The sequence below is a fragment of the Peromyscus californicus genome, unplaced genomic scaffold, assembly GCF_007827085.1.
Source record: "Peromyscus californicus insignis strain IS unplaced genomic scaffold, ASM782708v3 Scaffold_1__1_contigs__length_55948999, whole genome shotgun sequence".
Classification (NCBI taxonomy): Eukaryota; Metazoa; Chordata; class Mammalia; order Rodentia; family Cricetidae; genus Peromyscus; species Peromyscus californicus.
In genome coordinates, this window is record NW_026294492.1 from 6,613,587 (window position 1) to 6,638,810 (window position 25,224).

Here is a 25,224-nt window from a genome sequence, read left to right on the forward strand (position 1 = left end):
AGGTACAGGTATGAGAGAGAGAGCGGAGGCAAAGTGGGCGGGAGACGGAGACGAAAAGGAGAACCAGGCGTGTGAGGAAGAGAGAATGTCCAGGGGAGGGGAGAGCCTCAGGGTGGCCAGCCCGAGCGCGGGTTGAGAGGCTTGCACCAGGGCCTGGGGCGGGGCGCACTAGAGGGGCGTGTCCCTGGAACAAGATTCTCCAGGCCGAGAGCAAAGACTCTGGGGTGGGCGTGTGAACCTGGGAGGGACCGCTGCCCAGGAACCTGGGGCGGTTGGATTGTGTAGACTCCTGGGCGGAATAGGGTGAACTTAGAGGTCGAAAGGTCATCACCCCTCTCTGGCCTCGGGTTGGGGCCACTGTAGCCGGTTCACTGCAGGCTCTGGTTTCCTTAGTCTCCCGGTGCTGTAGGTCTGGTTTCTTAAGCTGTTCCCACACCAGGCTCCCTACAGGCCTGGGGCGACCCTGGATCCGCTAGATTTGTGCTTTCGTTTTTAGTTTTCTAGACAGGGTTTCTGGCCATCATGGAACTCACTCTGTAGACCAGGCTGGCCTTGAACTCAGAGATCCTCCTGCCTCTGCCTCCCGAGATTTTTGCTTTTATGGGACACTGACCCTGCAGGCTGTTTGAGGGGACAGAGAGATCATATAGGTGACTTAGCCTAACTCCTGTAGATCCCAGAGGAGCCGTCGGGTGATTTGACCTCTTACAGCCTCAGAGTAGAAGCAGGACAGTAGAAATATTTCAGCGGATCTAGTAAACAGCCTGCCCTTCAGTGGCCTCCTCATGTTTAGACTGCCCCAGCCCAGGCAATCAGACCTCAGACTGAACAGGAAACGGGACCCTACTAGAACCAAGGTACACATGCCCACCAACCACACACACACACACACACACACACACACACACACACACACACACACACACACGCCCTCAGAGACTCAGAGTGTATAAACAGAGCTCCAGAAAAAAAAACCCAAATACTTATCACCTTAGAGAAACAAAAGATATTTAAATGAGGAATAAAAAGAAAACAATGCCCCCTCCCCCACCAAGGGGGGGTCAGGAGTTCTGCTGGTCATGAGTCCATGAGTCTAGCCTTTCCTCCTTTCCTGGCTATTTAAAATAAAGCTCTTTTTTTTTTTTTTTTTTTTTTTGGTTTTTTCGAGACAGGGTTTCTCTGTGTAGCCTTTGCGCCTTTCCTGGAACTCACTTGGTAGTCCAGGCTGGGCCTCGAACTCACAGAGATCCGCCTGGCTCTGCCTCCCGAGTGCTGGGATTAAAGGCGTGCGCCACCACCGCCCGGCAAAGCTCTTATTTTTAAGTGAATTAACATCGTCTACTGTAGGAAAGGCTCCAACCCAGGAGTCTGGACCCTACCATCGGCTGATCTTCTGCCTGCTTCCCTTCCAGCACTTTCCAAGGCAGAGTGACTTAAACATCCTGAGTTTAGCTGTCTCTGGTTTTGACCTGCCGATAACCCCGATCCATACTGGATGGCAGACCCACTGTGAAAGTGGAATTTGGGGCTAAACTCTCCCAACTGCGGGGTGAGATTTTACTATTTTAATCACCGCAGGAGTAGACGTTAGAAACCTATGCCTGTGGAAGTGGGATGAACATGAGACCAAATCTGGGCCGGTGTGTTTGTATTACCATGAGAACCGGAGTGGAGCCAGTGTTTACACCTCCTCCTCTTCCTTCTTCCTTTTTAATGGGATCTCTGGATCATCCAGATGTAGGGGATGGGGCCAGATGCACGACTTGCTGACATTTGGGTGTTCCAAGTGCACAGATGTGTCTCTAGGTTAGAAAGTACTGACATAAGTTTTCTCTTTATGAAAACAAATTCTCATCTTGAAACTCTTCAAGTTGGAAAAAAAATCAGAGGGAAAGAAATTTTTCTTGAACGAAGTTCAACTCAGTTTAATCATTTAAAAGAAAACATGTTTTACTCCTGCCCAAGTCGAGTCATGTGACTCAGAGTTTAAATATAGCCGGAGCTCCTGTGTTCTCCAGAGCAGCCAACTTCTTCTGGCCACTCTTGACTTCCACGGTTTCCCCAGACTTGTCTCCTTAGCTGTGCTTGCTTGCACAGGAACCGTGCCAAAGCCCGTGTTCTTTCTGAGATCATGTATAATGTCAGCCTCATTTGGAGTCCTGGCTTCTGTATTAGAGGCCGGAAGACCCAGCCTGAGTGGGTCATCATGCCACATGTCCCAGCACTCAAGAAGCAGAGGCAGGAGGATTCCAGGTCATCTCGGGCTATCCATAGCAAGTTTGAGAGGCTCATCTGGACTACATGAGACCATCTCAAAACAAAATGAAACCGAGCCCGGCTTATCCTGAGCCAGCAGGCAGCCCCCAAGATCATTTCTAGGGGTAATGGGCTACAGTCAACTGTCTCAAAAAGACAGAAATTTGACCGGGGTGGTAGTGGTGCACATCTTTAATCCCAGCACTTGGGAGGCAGAGGCAGGTGGATCTCTCTGAGTTCCAGGCCAGCCTGGTCTATAGAGTGAGTTCCAGGATGGCCAAGGCTACACAAAGAAACCCTGTCTCGAAAAACCAAAGGGGAGGGGGGACAGGGACAGAATGGTTTGGGGTGCAGCTCACTTGTAGCTGCTTGCTTACCATGCACAAGGCTTGTGTTTGGTTCTTGGTGTGGGTCCCCCCCCCTCACCACACACAGCAAAACAAAAACTGGTAGCTTTAGAAGAGAGCTATCATTGACGACACCTTCTGGATGGACCAGTGAATGAATAGTCTGTCTGTCATCTGAAGATGAAGCCAGTCCCTTCCCTGTCACAGCCTGTGGACCAACCCGTTGCAATGGACAGACAAACCTGCCCCCCTTTCAAAGTCCTGCTCAAGTCCCCTTTCTTCAAGGACCTCAGATATACTCTGCCGGGCCAGAACTTCCCCTACTGATGACACACCTCAGTCGTACATATTGGGAATGATGGGTACAGTGGACACAAGAAAAAGAGTACTTGTGGATTGGAAAACATGTGAGTCCCCTGTTCAGTCCCTGCACCGTAGGTTGATAGTATTTGTGTTCAGCTGACAGTGAGACTATATATATAGTCTATAGATGAGACTATTATATGTGTGTGTGTGTGTGTGTGTGTACGTGTGTGTGTACGTTTGAACGGCTGTATCCTGTATAGCTGCCGTCATCTTCTCTTTCAGAGTGCCCCGGCCGTCTCGTTTGTCTCCCTGGTTTGTTTCATCACTGAGAAGAGAATGAGACAAGGAAGGAAGAGTCAACACTGCTCATTAGGGACAACCAACATGCACAGGGCTCCTCTGCCATACTTAGAAATAAGACATCCCGGGTCCTCAGCATTGGCAGGTCTGGAGCATTTGTTTGTTTTGTTTTGGTTTTTGGTTTTCGAGACAGGGTTTCTCTGTGCAGTTTTGGAGCCTGTCCTGTCCTGGATCTCACTCTGTAGACCAGGCTGGCCTTGAACTCACGGAGATCCACCTGGCTCTGCCTCCTGAGTGCTGGGATTAAAGGCGTGCGCCACTGCTGCCTGCTTAGAGCATTGTTAATTGAGCCCATTCTATCATATTGTAAAAAAAAAAAAAAAAAGAAGAAGAAAAAGCCTCTGACAATATGACAACACGCAGTCACACAAGAATGCTGTGCACCCCGTTAGACACGTGGATGAAACAGGAACTCTGTTGTGGTTGTTCTCCATGACTCAGCCAGTTTTCCTTGTTCAGACCCTCTCGGGGCTTCTGGTTCAAACCACAGAGTATGGCGGGGTGCCGGCGAAGCATGCGCTTGGCTTGTTACTTGAGACTCCGTTGAAATGGAGACAAAGGAGTTGTGAGGGACAGGGACAATCTCAAATGACCCTTCTCACCGCACTCTCCAAGGTGGAAAGCTGATATCTGAGAGCAGCCAGGTGACAGGAACAGGGGACTTGAAGCCTGTCATGTATGTAGGCACTGGAGACATGAGGCCAGAGGACCAGAAAATGGTCTTTATATAGGACACTGGTGTCACCGTCCACCCCTCCTGTTCATGCTTATGTACTTCCATCATGCTGGTGTAGATGTGAGACTCTTCCTGGAATTCTCCTAGGAGTAGAGCATCCCTTGGGAGCTCAGGGTGGCACGGTAGGATGGGAGAGACAGGATTGCTAATGGGCAGTATTTGACTCATGAAGCAGCCAAGAAGCAAAGGAGCCCAGGCCTGACCATAAGCTGGGATACGCACCTTCATGTGGGAGGGCTGTCCCTGCTACTGGACTCAGCAATGGAAAAGGCTCTCTGAACCAGGAGGTGATGGCGCATGACTTCAATCCCAGCACTCGAGAGGCAGAGGCAGGCAGATCTCTGTGAGTTCGAGGCCAGTCTGGTCTACAGAGTGAGTTCCAGGACAGCTAGGGCTGTTACACAGAAAAACCCTGTCTCAGGGGGAAAAAGAAAGAAAGGAAGAAAAAGAACAGCTCTCTGCATAGGACAAGTGCTGGGTGCATGTGGTCCTCTCCACAGCGGTCGCCTCCCTGTGCATCCCCTCTTCTTACAGACCTATCACTCACCTTCCCATCACCCACCACGCAGCGAGAGACCTGGAGGCTGCACAGACTCTAGGCGCCACTAGAGTGATCAACTGAGGGAATTGTCTAGGGCAGGCAAGAGGGGGGAGAGGGGAAGGGACAGGCCTGGGTCCGTTCGGCCGTTAGTCACGTGTAACGTTCATCACGGAAGCGAGCCTGGGTGATGCCACCGTCTGTAGGGCACGGGCCAAAAACTAGAGTGTCCCATGTTAAAGCTCAAACACCCTGCTGTGGAGAGCAACATCAGTGTGGAAACTGGCCTGTCAGGAGGCTCACATCTACACACAGTGTGACCCCAGAGAGATGCAGGGTCCCTGCTTCTCCTTAGGGAGCTGAGAATTAACTGCTCTGTTACCCAACTCGGAGGAAGAAAGGTCTCCAGCTAAAGATCGGCTTAAATATTAACAGAGTCTCTTGGTGTTTTGACATGTAACTCATTAACTATTAAGTCGAGTTGAAGTCCCAGCCTCCTCTGAGGTTACTCATTAATGCCTGTGAACTCTGTCCCAGTACCTGGTTGACAGGACCACCTGTCGTTGGAAACGCCCCTTTCCTCCACCAGTATGATGGGCGCTGTGGTCAACTGACAGAATCCAGAACCACCCGGAAGAGGATGCCCCTGGGCCTTGCTTTAGTTAATGCGGTAAAATGCATCTTAATTGTGGGCGGGGCAGTTCCCAGGGTAGGGGAGTCAATGGAGAAAGCCAGCTGAGCATTTGTGTAGCATGCATCACCCCTGCTTATCAACTGTGGACGCAATGTGACTCCCCTCCATTATGGCCTGCCACCTTGAGCTAGCGCAGATAAAACCTTCATCCCTTAAGATGTGTTGGTCGGGCTGTTTTTTATCACAGCCACAGGAAAAGTAACCAAAACCACCAGGCAAGGACCCTCCATCTAGCTGACACTTCCCAAGAGGCTGCCTGGCCTGCCCTCCCTTTACAGACATTGGCTTATTAAAAGTATATTGTCTTCCTCCAGTTTACGGATGAATGGAGGTCTTGCTGTCCCAAGCCCACCCTCCTCCATCTCCCTGGGCACTTGAAACGTGAGTAAGTTTCATAACAGGCTTAGTCTAAAACATTCTTAGGAAGGACGATTTGAGACACTGTAATAATATTTTGATAAAAATTAATGACTGTGACAGTAGTGACATTACTCTGAGTAATAAGAGAAGCGAACGTGTCTGCCTACATCTGCCTAGATGGGATCATTGCTCACGGATCGTCTTGGGGCTCTCTGCTAGACGCTGGCTCATGTAGCCCTTTGTCCTTTCCAGCTAAGGGAGTAAGATGTCAGAAGGACGCCCCCTGTCCACGCAGGGCCCAACACAGCTAAAGAAGAGCCAATGGCAGAGACACAGACATCAACCGGAGCAGCTATGGGGGCTGAGGAGACAGGAGAGGCGAGCCTGCACCAGACAGCCCCAGGCTTCCCTCCCGGTCAGAGCTGCCCTCTGGATCCAGGACTCTGTCCACTTCTCAGCCCAGAAAGACTAGTTGGAACTTTTTTGAGGGGTGCAGCAAGTAAGGCAAGGTTTTTTTTACCACATAGCCTACTAAAATCTGCCTGCCTTAGCCTCTCAGTGCTGGGATTACAGGCCTGCACCCTCATGCTCAGTCCCAAGTTTTTTGTTTGTTTTTTGTTTTGTTTTAAATTACAATTTGGGAGTTCGAGGCCAGCCTGGTCTACAGAGGGAGATCCAGGACAGCTCCAAAACTATACAGAGAAACCCTGTTTCAAAAAAAGTTAAGGCTGTCTCTGTGGGACGTGACCAGAATGGACCAGAACATTCTGCCCGAGGCCAACCCGGGGCCCAGCTGCCGATCCTTCGAAACTCAACAACTTGGAGGTGGTGGTGAGATTGCCCTGCTGATCAGCCTGCTCAGCTGAGATCCATTCGGGAGAGGTTTCAGAAGCCTGTAGCCTGCAGTCTGAGGAAACAAGATCAGCTGAGGAGCTGACGAATGAGCAAAACGTGACATGAGAACACAAAAGAAGGCACCATCCAGCCACCGAACCAGATCACTAGAATCATAAGCCCACCCTACACAGACTTCGAACAGGTAAGCCCCCATCTCCGGTCTGGCAGAACAGGTCTCTAGCCCCTAGGCCCCAGCCATTGGAGCCCCAGGGACCCAAAAGTTCACCTTTCCCTGCTCCCCCACCAAAAAAAAAAACAACAACAGCAACAACAACAAAAAACCCAGGCCCTGCGAACCCAATAACCACTGGAGCCATAAGCCCACCCTGCACCAATTGGGAACAACTGCTCCCTGAGACAGAACCCACTAACACTGACTGGACTAAGCTGCTCCTGGAGAAACAGAGCTCAACAGCACCGATTTGACCAAGAACTCCTAGTGGACCAAGACTAACAATTAGAACAAGAAAGGCACCTTCAGACACAGACACCACCTGCACCGAGCAGAGGAAGAGATGAGTAGACGCCAGTGCAAAAATACAGGCAACAACATACAGACCTATATGACACCATCAGAACCTAGTGATTCTACACCTGCAAGACCTGAACACACCAAGGCAGAAGAAGCAGAAGAAATCAATCCTAAAAATGACTTTAAGAAGATGATAGAGGCCCTTAAAGAGGAAATGAAAAACTCCCTTAAAGAAATGGAAGAAAAAACAAACAAAAAGTTAGAAGAAATCAAAGAAAGCCAAGAAAAAGTAATTAAACAGATAAAGGAAACAGTTCAAGATTTGAAAATTGAAATTGAGACAATAAGAAGACACAAACTGAGGGAATGCTGGACATAGAAATTCTGACTAAACGATCAGGAAGTACACATGCAAGCATAAACTCATAATTTGATATCTATATTAGTGCTACAGATACAATTTCTAAATAATTACAAAAATTAACCTTTTTGTAATATTTCTATTGATTATTTGGGAATTTCACATCATGGACTCTGGCACACTCCCTTCCCAGTCCTCCCGGGCCTTCTTCCTCGCCCTTGTGGCTTCCCCCCAAAAAAAAAGAAGAAAAAGAAAAATGAATTTAATATTGATGTGTGTGTATGATACACGTGTGTGAATGTAGGCGTGCACATGCCGCTGTATACTTATGGGATCAGAGGACAACTTTGTGAGGTGAGGTTCGCTCCTCTTCCCTTTATGTGGATTCCAGGCACTGAACTCCAGGCCTCAGGCCTTGGAGGCAAGCACTTCTCTCTGCTGAGCCACGTGGCTGGCTCTCGAATTCCCTCGTGGAGGGCACCTCTTCCTTGTAAATACTCATGGGCATTTTGTTAGTTGAACGTTTGTGTTTGCCCAAATACAAAGTGAGACCTACCTTCAGTGCATGAAATGGAGGAGGGATGGGGGTTTGGAGATGTTATTAGACATGGGGAGGGGCAGAGGGCAGAAGAGAGGACACCCAAGGGCTTGCTTTCTGCTGCTGCTCTGTCTGCCCTGTGGGGAAGCAGCAGGAGGTCTCTGTGCCCATCAGGTCTCACATTTCAGATCTGCGGGCAGCTGAGTCTTAAGAACTGTCACCCGTCTGAATAATTATTGGTTTAGCTGCCCAATCTATAGCAGCTTGTCGAAGCTGAATATGTTTCAGAGGACAGGAGCATTTAAACCTGGGCATAGACCGTGGTTCAAGGTTTAAGCCAGCAAGCCAAAACTGGGGCCTTCTGTTTTGTAAATAAAGTTTTATTGGAACACATGTGTCATTTGCTGCTTTAGTTAACAATCCAGTGGTCTTGAGATTTGTTTGTTTGATTGATTGATTGGTTGGTTTTCTGGGAGTATTTTGTTTGTTTATTTTTTGAGACAGAGTAGCCCAAGCTGGCCTTGAACTCATTAGATCCTCCTGCCTCTGCGTTCCAAGTGGTAAGATTACAGGTGTGTATGTGCTAGGATTACAGGTGTTCACCCCCATGTTTTGATTTTCGCTCTGGTGCTAAAGATCCAAACTCAGGTTCTCAAGCTTCTGTGGAAAGCACTTTATCTGCTGAGCCATCCCCCGCTCCACCCCAACCCCCCACTCCCCCACCTCCCCTACTCCTCCACCCCCCCCACCTCCCCTACTCCTCCACCTCCCCCAGCCCGACCCTTTGTTCCTTATAGTCCCCAGGCACAGAAGAATGAGAAAAAGCCAGAAATCCATCCAAAGTTATTTTTTAACCCATGTAAGAATACTTGTGTAAATACATTTTGGTTACTTAAACTGAAAATAAACTCATACCGGAATGAAACTGGTAGGCAAGAAACACACACTGTCTGAGCAAACACACTCTCCCTCATATCTTCAGTTTCACTCAGCTCCACAAACATTTGTGAAGCACGTGGGATAAATTGAGGGAATGCGGACAGGGATGACGTGTACCGCTTACCCGCAGGACGTGCAGGGGCTGGCTGGTGAGATGGCTTGGCAGGGAAAGGTGCTCGCTGCCAAGCCTGATGACCAGAGTTTGGTTTGTGGGATCCTCTCGGTTGACTGACTCCCAAAGGTACAGCAGGTACTTAACGAGCCTTGGTATGGTTTACTGAATGGCTGGCTGGTCCTGGAGCCCTGGATCACGTGTGCACTGGGCAGAGTCCTGAGAGACGTGACTCCTCTGAAGTCATGTGCCACACAGTTTTAGACCCATCCTTTGCTGAGGGCCACCCAGTCATGTTCTGGAGGTTTGCCACTCAGTGGCATCAGGGGATAGGTTCTGTGCTCCCTGTGTGATAGACACTGAGGCCCACAGAGCCCAAGAACTTGTCAGTCCAGAGCGAATCTGTGTTGGAATCTTGGGCAGTTTTACTAGAAGGTCTATGCTTTCTTTTTTTTTAAATTCTATTTATTTATATTTTATGTGTGAATGCTTTGCATGTATGTATACCTCCATGCCAGAAGAGGGCATCAGATCCTATAGATTATAGATGGTTGTGAGCCACCGTGTGGTTTCTGGGAACTGAACTCAGGACCTCTGGAAGAGCAGCCAGTGCTCTTAACCTCTGAGCCGTCTCTCCAGCCCAGAGGTCTATGCGTTCTTGATTTCTTTCTCAGCCTGAGATCAGGATCCTGGCTTCGGGCTGTGCCCTCCATCCCTGCCAAGCCCCACCACTGGCTGGCCAGCAGACTGCTCCCCAGAGAGCTTCTATGGACTTACAAGGTTGTACCCGTGTTCCTTGGAGCAGCGTCCACATGGATCGCTTAACCTGCTGTCCATGTGACCACTTCTCAGGGACAACTACAGGGAGGGTTCGATTGAACTTTGGGTGACATTAGAGTCACCATTCAGCAGGCTCTCTATTGAACTGGAGTACAACTGGAAGTCTGAATAGTAGCTGCCTGGACAGCAAGCTCTGGTTGTCATGGTAACTTTCCCAGACTCTGCAGTCAAAAACAGCACCACTGAGCTTGAGCTACAAAGTGGGGATTCAGCAGTTGTTGGGGGTCTCACTCTCGCGTCTCTTGCTGTGTGCTTCAGAGTGCTGCAGCCTGAGGCAAGCGGGGAGTTGGGAGTGAGTATTTGCTCTCATCCGATTCCTGCCTGGCCTCTGGGTCACAGGTGGAGACTGAGCACCTATGGCATATGAGGTCCAGTGATGACCTGGGACCTGGGGAGGGCCATGCATTTAACACAGGGAGATGGCACCGACATCCCAGGGGCTTTAGGTCTCTAGTTCTGTGAGCGCCTATTGCTCTCTCTCTCTCTCTTTTTTTTTTTTTTTTGTTTTGTTTTGTTTTGTTTTTTTGAGACAGGGTTTCTCTGTGTAGCTTTGCGCCTTTCCTGGAACTCACTCGGTAGCCCAAGCTGGCCTTGAACTCACAGAGATCCGCCTGGCTCTGCCTCCCAAGTGCTGGGATTAAAGGCGTGCGCCACCACCGCCCGGCCTATTGCTCTCTTGTGTCTCTGGCAGTATGCTAAGCACCGGGGCCAGGGATGAATTTGACCGAGACCCTGCCCTCCCTCCTTCCCTCCGACAGGTGTCGTTCCATTGCCAAGGAAAGGAGTGGGTGAGCAACTTGGGGCAGCTGACGACAGGGAGGTGGCATGGAGGTGGCATGGCATCTCCACTTCTCTGGGAGTTAATCCCCTATTGTGGGGATTAACACGGCAACTCCACGTAGTTAAAAAGGAGGTTTATTTTGGGGTAACTTACAGCCAGAAGAGGGGTTGGTTACAGGATCCAGGAGAGGTAAGGTGTAGTCCAGTGGGGTTTTCTGGGGAACTTTGCTCGGTCTACCATTCATCATCCAGGATCACGAGGAACCAAGAGGCCCAGCATGTCCAGATCTCAGGTCTTAAGGGTTCCCATCATAGGTAGGCATGGCAGTTACCGGAAGCCTCAATAGGGGTAGTATTTCCAGGTCAAAGCTGGAACAACTACCCACTATAATCCCCCATCCTGAAAGGGCTCGGGATGGTCAGTCCTCCCCTTGCTCTGGACCCTGCAGCCTCATGGGGAAATGTCATTCTTTTGCCTCTTAGACTCATCTCTATTTCATTTTACATATATGAATGCTTTGCCTGAATATATGTCTGTTCACCACATGTAAGCTTGGTGTCCCCAGAAGCCTGAAGAAGGCATTGGATTCCCTGGAACTGGAATTACAGCCAGTCATAATCTGTCATGTGGGTGCTAGGAATTGAACCCGAGTCTTCTGGAAGAGCAGCCAGTATTCTTAACCACGAAGCCATTTCCACAGCCCTGCTTGCTAGCTTTGGACACATCAATAGGACTTGGTCGCAATGCAGTATGCAGGCCCTCCTTGGAGGGGAGTTAGCAGAGGTACTGGCCGAAGGCATAGGGCTGGTGTGGCCAGTGGAGGAAGCAGGTTTGGTGTCTCACAGTCCGGTGGCTTTAGGGTGCGTGCTGTCTAACCCGGGGCCAACCAGCTGCTAGGCAGGAAGTGTCACCATAGTCTGTTCAGACAAATGTGCGTTTTGCTACTCAGCAAATCTACCCGACTGTGATGCAGGACGAAAGTGTCTCCTTCGCAGCCTGGGAGTGTGGCTCAGTTGGCAGAGCATTGCCTGGCATGCACACATCCCTGAGTTCAGCGGCCAGCCCTGCACGAAGGAGGCATGGTGGTACACAGCCGTGATCGTGATCCCAGTACTTGAGAGGAGGGGATTTCTTTTCTCTTATTCCTTTATCTGTTGTCTCCTCACGCCCACATCAATGAGAAAGTCCCAGCAGAGCTGCTACCTTTGAAGTTGACTGTGGGTTGGGTGTGGTGGTGCACTCTGAGGCAGAGGCAGGGCATATCTCTGAGTTTGAGGCCAGCCTGGTCTACATAGTGAGACTCCCATCTCCGAAAAGTCTCCTTTATGATAAAATGTGCAAATGTGTTCTGGTGTCTTCTATGAGTGCCATGTCACTACCCTGGACTCCAAACCTGGAGCTGCAGCTGCCTCCCCCAGTTCTTTTCCAGATACTGGTTCCTTTAGACTGCAGTGAAGGGACTTCTCATCCGCCTCTCCCAGGCAGTGCTGGCCCTGTTACAGGCCAACGGCTCCCCCTGGTGGTCTCTAGTGGAACAGTCTTGGCTGTCAGGGGCTTCTGACATCTATTTTCTGAGAGGTGAGTGGGACGAGGAGGCAAGATCAGCTGTGGTTCTGGTGGACTCTGTACAGAGCGCTGTTCGGGTCCCACGTTTGCACGAGTAGAGGGGAGGGAGCTCGGACAAGCATTCGTCAGCTGGATGTGGTGGTGCACACACCTTTAATCCAGCACTCAGGAGGCAGAGCCAGGCGGACCTCTGTGAGTTCGAGGCCAGTCTGGTCTACAAAGCGAGTTCTAAGACAGCCAGGACTGGTTTTTTTTTTTGGGAGGGGGTTCGAGACAGGGTTTTCCTGTGTAGCTTTGCACCTTTCCTGGAACTCACTCTGTAGCCCAGGCTGGCCTCGAACTCACAGAGATCTGCCTGCCTCTGCCTCCCGAGTGCTGGGATTAAAGGCACACGCCTCCACCGCCCGGCCAGCCAGGACTGTTTACACAGAGAAACCCTATCTCAAAAACAAACAGAACAAAACAGTAACAACAGAAGAGTGCTGTGGGATGTTCTCTATGCTGTGAATGTGTTGCTCTGATTGGTTAATAACTAAAGTGCTGAAGTATAGGCAGGACAAAGGGAGAGAAAAATTCTGGGAACAGGAAGTCTGAGTCAGGAGATGCTGCCAGCTGTGGCCACCATGAGAAGCAGATGTTAAGATACTGGTAAGCCATGCGGCAAGGTATAGATTTATAGAAATGGGTTAATTTAAGATATAAGAACTAGATAGCAAGAAGCCTGCCACAGCCATACAGTTTATAAGTAATGTAAGTGTCTGAGTGATTATTTTATAAGTGGGCTGCGGAACTGTGGGGGCGTGGTGGAACCCGGAGAGAAACTCTCCAGCTACAGAAGAGCACCAGTGAGCTTTTGTTGTAGTGATTAATATCTGACTGAAAAGAGAGAAGGCCGGCGTATCCCGACGCTGATGGAACTAGCCTGTAGTGGGCTAGTTCCATTGCTTCTGGACCTTTCTGGAGTGGGTGTGGTAGAGGGGACAGTGAGGGCAGAGATACTCACCTCATGGATGCAGGAAGCAGAGTGGGAGAGGAAGGGTACAGGGGACAAGCTGTCCCTACCCTTTGAAGCATGTCCCAGGGACCTACTTCCTTCACTGAGGCCCCACCTCCTAATAGCCCATTCAGTATCGGCAGGTTGGTCAATCCGTTGATGAGGTTAGTGCCCTCATGAACCAGGGACTGCTCTCTAGCACCCCCAACTGGAGCCAAGTCTTCACTACATGAGCCTTCTAGGGCAACACTGCATGCATAATCTGGAACAGAGGGTGTGACCCCTCCTGCCCCACCCCGGTCGTCACTGGCTTGTTCCTCTATGGCCACCTCACCGTTTACTGTCTACTGTTTATTAGTTTACCGTCCATTACGTCCTTCCTTGGTCAAGGCGCCATGCCAAAGGCTGTAACGGAGTCTACTAACTAAAATGCACCTGCTCTTCCCTCTAGGCTGAGGGGCGCCCATCACACGATGATAATGATTCAGTTGCTTCACGATGACAAGTGTGGGGAAACACATCCTGACAGGGGCTGCACACTGCGTATGCTCCGGAGATCAGCAATCATCTTAACTACTGACCGTGGAGGGAGGACCCACTGAGGGCCCCAGAGCAGGAGATGGGCTTTAGTTGAATAAAAATAATACATTGCACGCTTTATTCTGTCTTGATGCACCATGGTGCTGGGAAAGAGAAGGTTGGCAGCTGGGTTGTGTATCGGTTGGTAGAGTGTTTGCCTAGCATGCACCAAGTCTGGCTTTAATCCCCAGTGCTGCATCAAACCAGATGTGGCTGTGCATACCGGTAATCCCAGCACTCGGGAGACAGGAAGATCAGAAGTTCAAGGTCATCCCCGTCTGTATAGCAAGTTTTGTTGCCAGTCTGGGATTCGAGAGATCCTGTCTCAAAAGAGGATGGGGATGAAATTCTCAAAGAACCGATAAAATCTATTAGGGGCCAAAGGGAGGGTGGAGGAGAGAAGAGCCGGCATGGTTCTCCCCTCTTCCAGAGAGGCAAGAAAGGGGAAGGGCGTGGCAGGGAGGAGAAACGGCTTTCTTTGCTTTCAGCTGGAATGCAAGAGCCGGAGGATGGTAGCCAGGAGGTGGACCCGGGAGCCTCAGAGAGGGCCAAGGGACAGGCCGCCTACTCCAGCCTGCATCAAGACCAGTGAGGTAAAACAGGTTTCCTTCCTGCAGAACTTCTCGGGACCATCACTGCTGATGAGAGAGAAATCCAGGAGCCGGGTGGGGCAAGTTTCTAGAGCCTTGGTTTAGGAGCGCCTTAGGGATGAATGTACAGAGGGGAGCCGGGTCCTCTGCTTTGCAGAGACTACACAGGCAGGATGGCTACTGTCCTTGGTGCCACTTCTGGGAAGTGACTGATCCTTCAAAGGGGCAGAGGTGAATTTCTTAGGCATGATCTGCTAGTGAGTCTTGAGCTGGTCCCCTTGACATGTGGCATACTGCAATGCAGGTGGTGTCCTCCTTTTCCTCTCTTGCCCAGCTCTGACGGACGGCCAGAATGACAGGATGTAACGGCCTGGAACAGCCAGGCCATTAGCGGGAGATGGATCCATTTATTTTTTTGCCTTTGACAAAAAGCTAAAAACAAGCTACTTGACGTGGATGCAGATGGAGAGCTACACCAGGGGCCTGAAGGGAAACACGTGCATCTATCTGGTCCTGAGTGGTTCTGCTTCCTCAGAGCTGAGTGTAGCCCGAGGCTTGGAAGCCAGACCAAGCATCTGCTCTTTGCTTGAAGACTGACAAGCTCATATGAGGCACCTTCATGGTGGCATTCTATTTTGGTCCTTTGAACAGAGCATCCAGGGGAAGAGACAGCGGCCCTGGTGAATGAGGTCAGCAAGGCCTGCTGGGTGTCCTGTAGTGGTCAGTAACAATGGAGGGCAATGTATCTGCTCGGATCACATCATTAACTATTTCAGTCATTGGTGCTGAGCATCCAGACCAGACCTGGTCCTGAAGATGCAGAGGCCAGGAGGACCCAGAAACCTCCTGGTGTAGAAAGAACAGCAGGCCCACAGCTGGGGGTTAGATGCCATCAGATGGGTGTGTGGGGAATATTCTAGAGGGCAAAGGTCACCTGTGCCAGTAGATATCAGGGCTCCTGGCAGAACCTGCACTGAGGTAGACAAATACTGCATGTCCTAGTCAGGATTACTATTGCCGAGATGAAACTCCATGACCAAAAGCAAGCTGTGGAGGAAAGGGTTAATAATATGGCTTACACTTCCACACCATAGACTATCACTGAAGGAAGTCAGGACAGGAAACCAACAGGGCAGGAACCTGGAGGCAGGAGCTGATGCAGAGGCCATGGAGGGGTGCTACTTGTTGGCTTTCTCAATGACAGGGTTTCTCTGTGTGGCTTTGGAGCCTGTCCTGGAACTTGCTCTGTAGACCAGGTTGGCCTTGAACTCACAGAGATTCACCTGTCTGACTCCTGAGTGCTGGGATTAAAGGCATGTGCCACCACCACTCAGCTCAGCCTACTTTCTCATAGAATGCAGGACCACCAGCCCAGGGATGGCACCACCCACCATGGGCTGGGCCCTCCCCCATCAATCACTAAGAAAATGCCCTCCAAGTTTGCCTACAGTCCAGTCTTGCAGAGGCATTTTCTTAGTTGGGGCTCCTTCCTCTCAGATGACTCTAGCTTGTGTCGAGTTGACATGAAGCCAGCCAGGACACTGCATGAAAGGACACTGACGTTGATGAGGAAACTGAGAGAGCTGGCTCAGAAAGACACCCTGAGCAGCAGAGAATTCAAAATGCATCAGAGGCGTGCCTTGGGGGCTCAGCAGTTAAGAGCATTTACTAGTTTCAGAGGACCCGGGTTCCCTTCCCAGCAACCATACTGGGTGTCTGTAACTCTGGCTCCAGGCCAGGGCCTCTGAAGCACCGGCAACCATGTGCACACACACTTACACATAATTCAAACCAATAAAAAGGAATCTTTAAAAAAGTCATGCCTTTGAAACATCTGTTCAAGACCCACGCACTTTAGTTTTCTGGACACAAGCTAGGGCCATCGAGGAAGAGGGTCTCTCATTGAGAAAAATGCCTCCATCAGATGGCAAGCCAGTAGGCAGCACACCTCCATGGTCTCTGCTTCAGTTCCTGCCTCGACTTCCCCTGATGAAGGACTGTGACCCGGGACATGTAAGCCAAATAAACCCTTTCCTTCCCAAGCTGTTTAGTCATGACATGGTATCACAGCAACAGGAACCCTGACTAGGACAACCCACCACCACTATTGCTGGTCCGGATGCCTGTCTCACTGCTACGAGTATTTCCAGCACTGCACCCCCAGAAGGTGGCACTCTCCCTGAAGAGGCGATGTCCAGGTGATGTTGTCCACTTGGCTGGCCCAGGGTCACAGACTAATTGCTAGATAGAGCTCTCCCGCTTCCACAGTGGGATAGGGGGGTTGTCTGTAGACGCCGGCAGACACAGAACATGCTTATATTCATGTAAACAACACATAAAAATGCAAACACATTTCTGGTTAATTCAAACAGTAATGGTTCAGTTGTTTCTTTTCTTTCTCCCCTCCCCCCGCTTTCTACCCCAAGCATGGATTGGTTAGCTTGCAGAAAGCTTAAAATAAAAATGTGAAGGCTTACAAACTCTGAGCTTCCCTGTGCCTCCAAAGCATGTGTGCATCCTTTTTTTTTTCCCCACGGCTTCAGACTCCTTGAGCATAATCTGCATTTCCTGCCTTTATTTTATTTTTCTTTTTTTGGAAGGTGGGGTGGGGGTGGGGGTGGGGCTGGGGCCTCTCTGTGTAGCTCCAACTGGCCTGGAACTATGTAGACCAAGCCGGTCTCTAACTCACAGAGATCTGCCTGCCTCTGCCTCCCAAGTGGAATGTTGGGATTGAAAGCATGTGCCATCACGCATGTTCATTCCTGCCATTTTCCCCCTCACCTACAGCTGTGTCTCCACTGATAAGGGCTCAGTTAACAAGTGACTGCTGTGTTAGGGACCTCATTCAGGGGTGCACTGATGAAAATGTACTCCTGACTCTGAAGGGGCCGAGGAGGTGTGCAGAGGGTAAGATTGCCAGTGTTACAGTGCATGGGAAGGGGATTGGTGTGATGGATGGGGATAAAACACCAGGCATGTGGTCGAGGAGCCGTTTACCTGTTTATTATTTTTCTATGTGGCCAGTTGATGTAAGCCGGAAGTCTTACATTTGAGTGGAGACTTGTAGGAGGTAGGGAATGAGGCTCGCCAGACTCCTTCAGGAAGCTGTGTCTGGGAAGATCTAGAGAGGATCAGCCAGAAGCTGGGTTTGGGATAGATAGATGCCTGGGGACAGGAGTGGGCCTGGAGAGGACTTAGCTTTGTGCCTGCTGGGAGCATGGAACCCAAGCCTCTGAGCTCAGGATCTGTGCTTTTCCCACAATGCTTTGTCTGTCCACTTCTGGGTGGATACTGCCCTGCTGTCTCAAGCTGTCATCCCACCCCAAGTGTAATTCTCCTGAGTCACCTCTGTATCTCTCCAGTCCTGCTGTGCTCAGCTGTGGGGCCCAGCCCAGATAAACTTCTGTCAGGGGCAAGGCTTCCAGGAGGCTGCCCGGCCTGCCGGGACTGTGAAGGGTGGGTAGAACCTGGGAGAAGGTTCACAGCCATCATAACAGCTTCTACCAACTGGTGCTCACAGCTTGCTAGATACCACAAGGGCTGCCTCTCTCCAGATGCCTCACTGCTGAGCACTAATAGCACATTTGGAGAAAAAAAACCAAATATTTATTATGACTATGTGCTCAACATCCAGCTTGAGGATCAAACTCAGGTTGTGGGGCTTGTGAGCTAAGTTTTTTTTTTTTCAAAGATTTATTTATTATGCATACAGTGTTTCTGTCTGCATGCATGCCTGCATGCCAGAAGAGGGCATCAGATGTCATTACAGATGGGTATAAGCTGCTATGTGGTTGCTGGGAATTGAACTCAGGACCTCTGGAAGAACAGCCAGTGCTCTTAACCTCTGAGCCATCTCTCCAGCCCTGTGAGCTAAGTTCTTTTGCTGCTGGGCCATCTTGCTGGCCCCAGTGGACCATTTGACATGAGCGAGGTGAAGGAGTGTCAGAGTCCACGCTGGAGAGCAGGAGATCCGCAGAGGGAAGAGTCAGCCTGAGCCTGTGGATTCCAGAGACGCTAACCCAGGCCCTGTCCCTGTCCAGATCACTCCTCCAATGAATCTGACCTGTAAACGTTCTCAGTGTTTCTCATCAGAGAGGTTATGTGACACACAGAAGTGTTAATTTCGCCCCAAATTCTAAACTGTCAGCTATTAAAATGGCTCTATAAGGTTGGTGCTCATGGCGGCTCACAACCACCCTCTTCTGACCTCCCGGGCACCAGGCACACACACGTGATGCACATAGACATGTATGCAAGTACAACACTTAATACACAACACACACACATACACAAATACTCAGATCTAAAAAAAAAATATTTAAAAGTTCATGCTTAGCCGAAGGATGGGAGATGGGTGATAAATGTCTTTAATCCCAGCAGGTGGATCTCTGAGTTCGAGGCTAGCCTGGTCTACAGAGTGAGTTCCAGGACAGCCAGGGCTACACAGAGAAACCCTGTCTTCAAAAAGGAAATCTCACGTGACTGGCTGAGTCAAGGGCATCTAGTGGATGAGTAACAGGGACATTCCAGCCTCTCCCGTTAGGTCTTTTGCTCCGTCCCACTGACCACTCTTGCAGGAACACTTCTGGGAAGCTCATCATTGCGTCACGTAAAGCTGATTTTCCTGGGTTTTGCCTCCCACTTACCATTTAGCTAAGATGAGCGGGTAGTCAGAGTGGCCATAGGCGTCTCATCCATCCCAATCTGACTATCCCCTTCCTTCCTCCTCTCTAGCAGAGGGATTTCTATCCTGCTAGCAAATCTTTGTACAGGTTGTTCTGGGTCTTCTAGATCAGAATAACTTTGGGGTCCACTCCCTTCTTCCCCCACCCCGTAAACACACACTTGGTATTAGAAGTTACTAGCTCCAGGGTTCAATTCCCAGCACCATATAGACCAGGTATGACGTAAACCAGACATAGTGGCACATACTTGTGATCTGAATACCTGGGGGGGTGAGGACAGGAAGAGCAGGGTTTTGGTTGTTTGTTTTCTAAGATAAGGTTTCTTTCTCTATATAACAGCCTTGGCTGTTCTGGAACTTGCTCTGTAGACCAGGCTGGCCTCAAACTCAGAGATCCACCTGCTTCTGCTTCCCGAGTGCTGGAATTAAAAGCATGCACCACCACCGCCCAGCAAAGATCCTGTCTTAAATAAATAAGGATTTTTTTTTTTTTTAAAAAACTAAAGTGTTGGGGCTGGAGAGATGGCTCAGTAGCTAAAAGCACTTGATGCTTCTGTGGAGGACCTGAGTTCAGTTCTCCACACCAACATGGTGGGTCACAGTGGCTGTTAACTCCAGTTCCAGGGGATCCAACACCTTCTTCTGGTCTCTTCAGGCATACATACATGTAGGCAAAACACTCATACACATAAAATAAAACAAAAGGAAAGAAAGTAATCTATAAGCTGGGTATGGTGACGAACATCTTTGATCCATGAGTTAGAGGTATTCAGATCTCTGTGAGTTCAAGGTCAGCCTGGTCTACATCATGAGTTCTGGGCTAGCCAGGGCTACATAGCGAGATCCTGCTTTAAACTGGTCGGTAGTGATGCATGCCTTTAATCTCAGCACTTAAGAGGTAGAGGCAGGTGGATTTCTGTGAGTTCAAGGCCAGTCTGGTCTACAGAGCGAGTTCCAGGACAGCCAGGGCTACACAGGCAAACCCTGTCTAGAACTCCCCCCCCCACCCCGTCCCCAGTGCAAAACAAATGGAGTTGTAGATGATACCTTCTTACTCTTCTTCATTTTGACAGCTGATCCTAAAATTAAAGCTAGTCTAACATCACAATGCTGTCTTTATACCCAAGAAAAGTAACCATTTGCTGTATAACCTAGTATTCAGTTGTGAAAGAAATGTGAGGTGCCAAGATCAGACTGGAGTTGCTTGTGGCAGCCCTAACCAATGCAGAGGCAGGAGGCTGCCGAGGAAGGGCTTGGACTAGCACAGCATGTGCCGTTGGAACCACAAGCGGGCAGAGGCCACCTCAACCTTGCACAAAAGTACTTCTGCAAGCTCAGGTCGGTGTTCGGCCTCGGGCCAAGGCCACTCCTCTTACTGTTCGTCGCTTTGGCAACAGATGATTATCTTAATGTGTGATGGTGTCCTAGGAGGTTAGAAAAGGATGTTGGATCCCTGGAACTAGCGTTTCGGATGGTTGTGGGCCACCACGTGGGTGATGGGGACCAAACCCATGTCCTCTGAGAGAGCCACAAGGACTCTTAACCACTGAGCCAACTCTCCAACTCCCTAAATTCTTGCTTATTGATTTATTTAGAGATCGGGTCTCACTATATTGCCTAAGCTGGCTTGGAGCTCACTCTGTAGACCAGGCTGGCCTCTAAATGACAGATCCACCTGCTTCTGCCTCCAAGTGCTGGGGTTAAAGGTGTGGGCCATCTCCCCCGTTCATGTTTTCTGTACGTTGGGAACATTTGGAATAAAAACTGTGATTAGGAGCAAGTGCCACCACCTCGGGCACAAGTCACTTTCGAGTGCTCAGAAGAAAGCAATGAACTTCATACACGCGCAGAAGAGGATTAGGCAAACAGTACTGGAAACAGCAAATGAACACTGGTGGACGAACCCTGGAGAGTTCACTGTTTCTTGCTTTCTTTTTTATTTTTTATTTTTTTTTGGGGGGGGGGACAGGGTCTCTCTATGTAGTCTTGGCTGTCCTGGAACTCACTCTGTAGACCAGGCTGGCCTGGAACTCAGAGATCCGCCTGCCTCTGCCTCCTGAGCGCTGGGATGAAAGGCGCATGTCATCACCCCCTGCTCACTTTTTCTGTGTGCTGGGAGCATTCCTAAAAAAAAAGTTGTGTGTGCCGGGCGGTGGTGGCGCACGCCTTTAATCCCAGCACTCGGGAGGCAGAGCCAGGCGGATCTCTGTGAGTTCGAGGCCAGCCTGGGCTACCAAGTGAGTCCCAGGAAAGGCGCAAAGCTACACAGAGAAACCCTGTCTCGAAAACAAACAAACAAACAAACAAAAAAAAAAAGTTGTGTATGTGTGTCTGGCAGGATGGCTTAGCAGCCAAGCCTACCTTCATGAGTTCCATCCCTGGGACCCCGCAGAATAGGAGAGATCCAGCTTCCACAAGTTGGCCTGTGACCCTCACACTAGTGAGTCCCACCATATCACACAAAATAAACTTCCAAACAACAACAAAAGGAGTCAGAGGGGGTCTAGTGGTGGGACTCAAGGTGCTTTGGGGCCTTGGTAGTTTCCATGTCTCTCTGGCCTTTATTTCCTTATCTATAAAACAGGCCTAAAAATACGCATTTTTGAAAGGACCAAGCAGAGGCCATAACAGGCTGCTTAGTCTTCTCTCAGAGATCAGGCCTCAATTTCAGTTTCCTGAGACTTGAGCAAGCAGTTTCTGGGAGGGCCGTGAATAAAAGACACAGTCCTTGCAGTAGCTCCCTTTCTGCACGTACTCTGACCGCTCAAGGTTCAGCCAGCTGTTTACCGTCTGGGACCCCTCACCAACTTAGAGCTATGTGCATGGGTCAGTGCGACAGCCTGGGCCACTGCGTCAGCCCCCACAGTCAGAACGTGTTAGGCCAGCCAGCCAGCCAGCCTCCATGGCAGCTCAAGGCCAAAGCCTGGGACTTGTCCAGGCCTGCCCCAAAATGGTTAACTGTAACCCCCCAAACAGGAGTAAACTCTTAACGATACGAAGACTCTTTGCTTTTGCATGGGATTAGGTCTCTTGGTGGTCTTTGGGGGACTCTGGGTAACAATTTTCCCTTTTCATCTGGATTTAAAATGTACATGACCGTGTCCAGCTGTACAGGGAGGGGCTGTGGGTGCTGGGCCTATATTTATGTCAGTCTGAGGCAGGCAGCTGAGTGGCTTTGCTCTTGATCTTCCTGGGTCCTCCATTTCCCCACCACCAAGCCAGCGCGGGCTGAGGGTTGGCGGGGCTTGCAACGGTCAGATTGAAGCGGAGCCGACCAATCACGGAGCAGAGGTCAAAACTGGCGCCCAAGCCAAAGCGTGGAGCTCCTGACAGGTCCCGGCGCCAGGAAGCAGAGGCGGGGCTGCCCATTCAGCTCTGCCGCTTGGCGGCAGGAAGAGGCTCTTCAGTGGTTACTCTCCGGGAGGAGAGACTGGCGGCGACCTTCCCCCTCCTTCTTTCTCCAAGGGATGGGTGTGTACTGAGAACACCAGGAGTTAGAGCAATCAAAGGCGGCCCTCGGTTAACTGAAAAGTAGAATGTGAAATCAGGCATTTTACACACACACACACATATACCTTAATAATTTTGTTAGGGATGGTAATGGCACCAAACCACCAAAAAAAAAAAAAAAAAAAAAAAAAACTCATTGATATGGCCCAGTTGGCTTAGCATGGAAGACATCCTGGGTTTTGTTCTCAGCACCGTATAAATTGCGCGGTGGTGGATGGCCGGTCTAATGTCCGCACCTGGGAGCTGGAGGCAGGAAGAGATCGGTTCAAGGTCATCCTCAACTACACGTGGAGGTTGAGGCCAGTCTAGGATACTAAGATCGTTCTAAAAGGGGTCGGGGAGACCACTTGTTTGGGGGATGGGTACTGGTGTGTTTGCGTTGGTGCAACTGAACATCTCTGCCATTTGTTTCAACTGCGGAGAGCCGCGGGCGAGGCGGTAACAGAACTGTCGGAGTCGGAGCCGCCACTTTGTGTTCGGTGATTTTTCACCACCTCTACCTAGAGAGAGCTTCAAGCAGAGAGGAGCCTCCCTCACCACCCCCGAGGGTGTCCGCAGTGGGAGCATGCCCAGGTTGCACGTTCCTCCCCGGGGTCTCGGCGTTCCCTAGCCGGCATCTAATCTCTGGTATCTCGGTGCCCTTCCCCAGGGGGCAAGTCCGAAAGCCAGCTACAAAACCAGATGAAGACGGGCGTTCCTGTCTCCACCCTGACCACTGGAATTTTCAAACTCGTCTTCCGACTATTGGACGCCCAGTGAGTCGTAAAATGAACGTATGACTCGTAATCATCCTCTGAAGTTGCTGGAATTCTCTTTTTTTTTTTGGCTCGGCCTGCAACTTCTAAAACAGGCGGGACACAGGGGACAGGGCCTGACACTACCCCCAAGGTGGTCCCGGTACTCCTTGAGTGAGTTTAAAGTTTTATACCACGGATCGCCTTCTTTATTTTCATTTTTTAAACGGGAACCCTCGTTTAAAGCCCTCCCCACGCTTACAAGTCTCATGACTGGGGACCCCGAACCTTTAAGAAACCAGGTCCCGGGTGATACGGGAACCGCGGTCCTAGCCGGACCCCCCTCACCCCCATACTAGGGACGCAAGAGACAGGGAAGGCGGCGTGTCCCAGCGGCCCGCGGGGTCTCGCCACCCAGGGCACCCACCTCGGCGGCAACGCCCCCGCGTTCCCGCGCCCCGGTCGCTCTCCAATCGGCGAGCCGCTCGCAACCCCAAACGGTTCCGGCCCCGCGAGCGCCCGCTCGCCCCGGGGCCGGCGCAGACTCCGTGGAGGGAGAGGTCTTTGTGCCCAAGGCCGGCGGCGCAACTCAAAATCTCCCGCGCTCGGCGTCGAGGGGGGGCGGGACCAGCCTCGACCAATGGGAAGCGTCGAGAGGCGCCGGCCACGCCCCGTCCCGGGCGCTCGGCGCCGGCCACGCCCCCTCCCGAGCGCGCGCGGCGCCGGCCTTTTAAAGGGTGCTGGGGCTCGGCCGGCTCGCCTGCAACCCGGGTTCCAGCTGCCTCGCTTTCCTCTCGTCGCCTCAGCCGCTGCCCTCGCTCGCCATGCTCTCCGTCCGCGTCCCGCTCGCCACCATCACCGACCAGCAGCAGCTGAAGGTGTCGCCGCTGAAGCGGCTCAGCCTGGCCGAGAAGGAGAACACGGTGAGCGAGCAGCTGCCCGGGGTGCAGGCGGGGTCGGCCAGGGGTCCCGGACCCGGGCAGGGTGGAGGGCTTCCCACCGCCGCTCACACGCACGCATGTGTCCCTGCAGCCCCCGGCCCTCAGCGCCACCCGCGTCCTGGCCAGCAAGGTTGCGCGGAGAATCTTACAGGACTCGGCCCAACTGGTGAGTGGCTCCGGGCTAGGCTGAAAGTGTGGGGGGGGGGTTCCCGGAGCTGCCGCCAGGGGGCGCCCGCCGTTGGCGCCAAAGCTGCATTGTCCCAGCTGTCTGTCCGTCTCTCCCCTTTCCCGCCAAAGTGTCTGCTCGGGTGGGCCTCCCAGTGAGGAGGGTGACACCAGCATGCCGTGTGACAGCTGACCACAGGAGGGATTGACAGCCCTTGAATGTATTTGATCTGATGAGAGACGCTGGAAAATTTCCTATGGTTCACTTGGCATTTTGGGGGGGGTGTTTTTTTTTTTTCTCACCCGACAGGAAAGTAAAGTCTCTGCTAACCCCAGCGTTGAGGATGAGCCGTTACTGAGAGAGAACCCCCACCGCTTTGTCATCTTTCCCATCAAATACCATGATATCTGGCAGATGTACAAGAAAGCGGAGGCCTCCTTTTGGACGGCTGAGGAGGTACTCAATCAGGGCTTGCTGGGTCAGAAGGCTCCTGCATGGCCAGCGTTAAACGAAGATGCTCCTAGGGTTAAGCTTGGTTGTTCACAGAGGTATCAGGTATTTTCATGAGCCAAGGGGATTCTGGATGTGAGGAACACAGTCAGCAGATGGTGTTAGGGGACTTAAGTTTTCAAGGGTGTGGTGTGTGTGTGAGAGAGGAATTTCTGCATACCTGGTAAAATTGTCAACTTCTAAACGTCAGGTGGACCTTTCCAAGGATATCCGGCACTGGGAAGCTCTGAAACCCGACGAGAGACATTTTATATCTCACGTTCTGGCTTTCTTCGCAGCGAGCGACGGCATAGTCAATGAGAACTTGGTGAGTTTGCGTGACGTACCTGTAGTTCACTTACAGAGGTAGCAGTGGTGTTTGACTTTTTACCTTGTTCTGTGAATGGGGGCTGGGGCGATGGCCCCACTCGGTG

At 51.0% G+C, this 25,224-nt stretch overlaps 1 protein-coding gene across 4 annotated transcripts in view; it reads left to right on the forward strand.

The window, feature by feature from the left end:
* Positions 1 to 25,224, forward strand: part of Rrm2 (ribonucleotide reductase regulatory subunit M2) — a 48,925-nt gene that overhangs the window by 2,187 nt on the left and 21,514 nt on the right. For 3 of the 4 annotated variants that reach the window (XR_008220117.1, XR_008220118.1, XM_052745830.1), the window contains exons 2-6: positions 14,165 to 14,269; positions 23,110 to 24,117; positions 24,227 to 24,301; positions 24,611 to 24,757; positions 25,002 to 25,118. Coding sequence is in view for 2 of the 4 variants with exons in the window: in XM_052745830.1 (XP_052601790.1) it covers positions 24,019 to 24,117; positions 24,227 to 24,301; positions 24,611 to 24,757; positions 25,002 to 25,118 (438 nt within the window). In the remaining 2 variants the exon portion in view is untranslated. The remainder of the gene's footprint in view (positions 1 to 14,164; positions 14,270 to 23,109; positions 24,118 to 24,226; positions 24,302 to 24,610; positions 24,758 to 25,001; positions 25,119 to 25,224) is intronic. The other variant, XM_052745831.1, reaches the window with a different exon arrangement.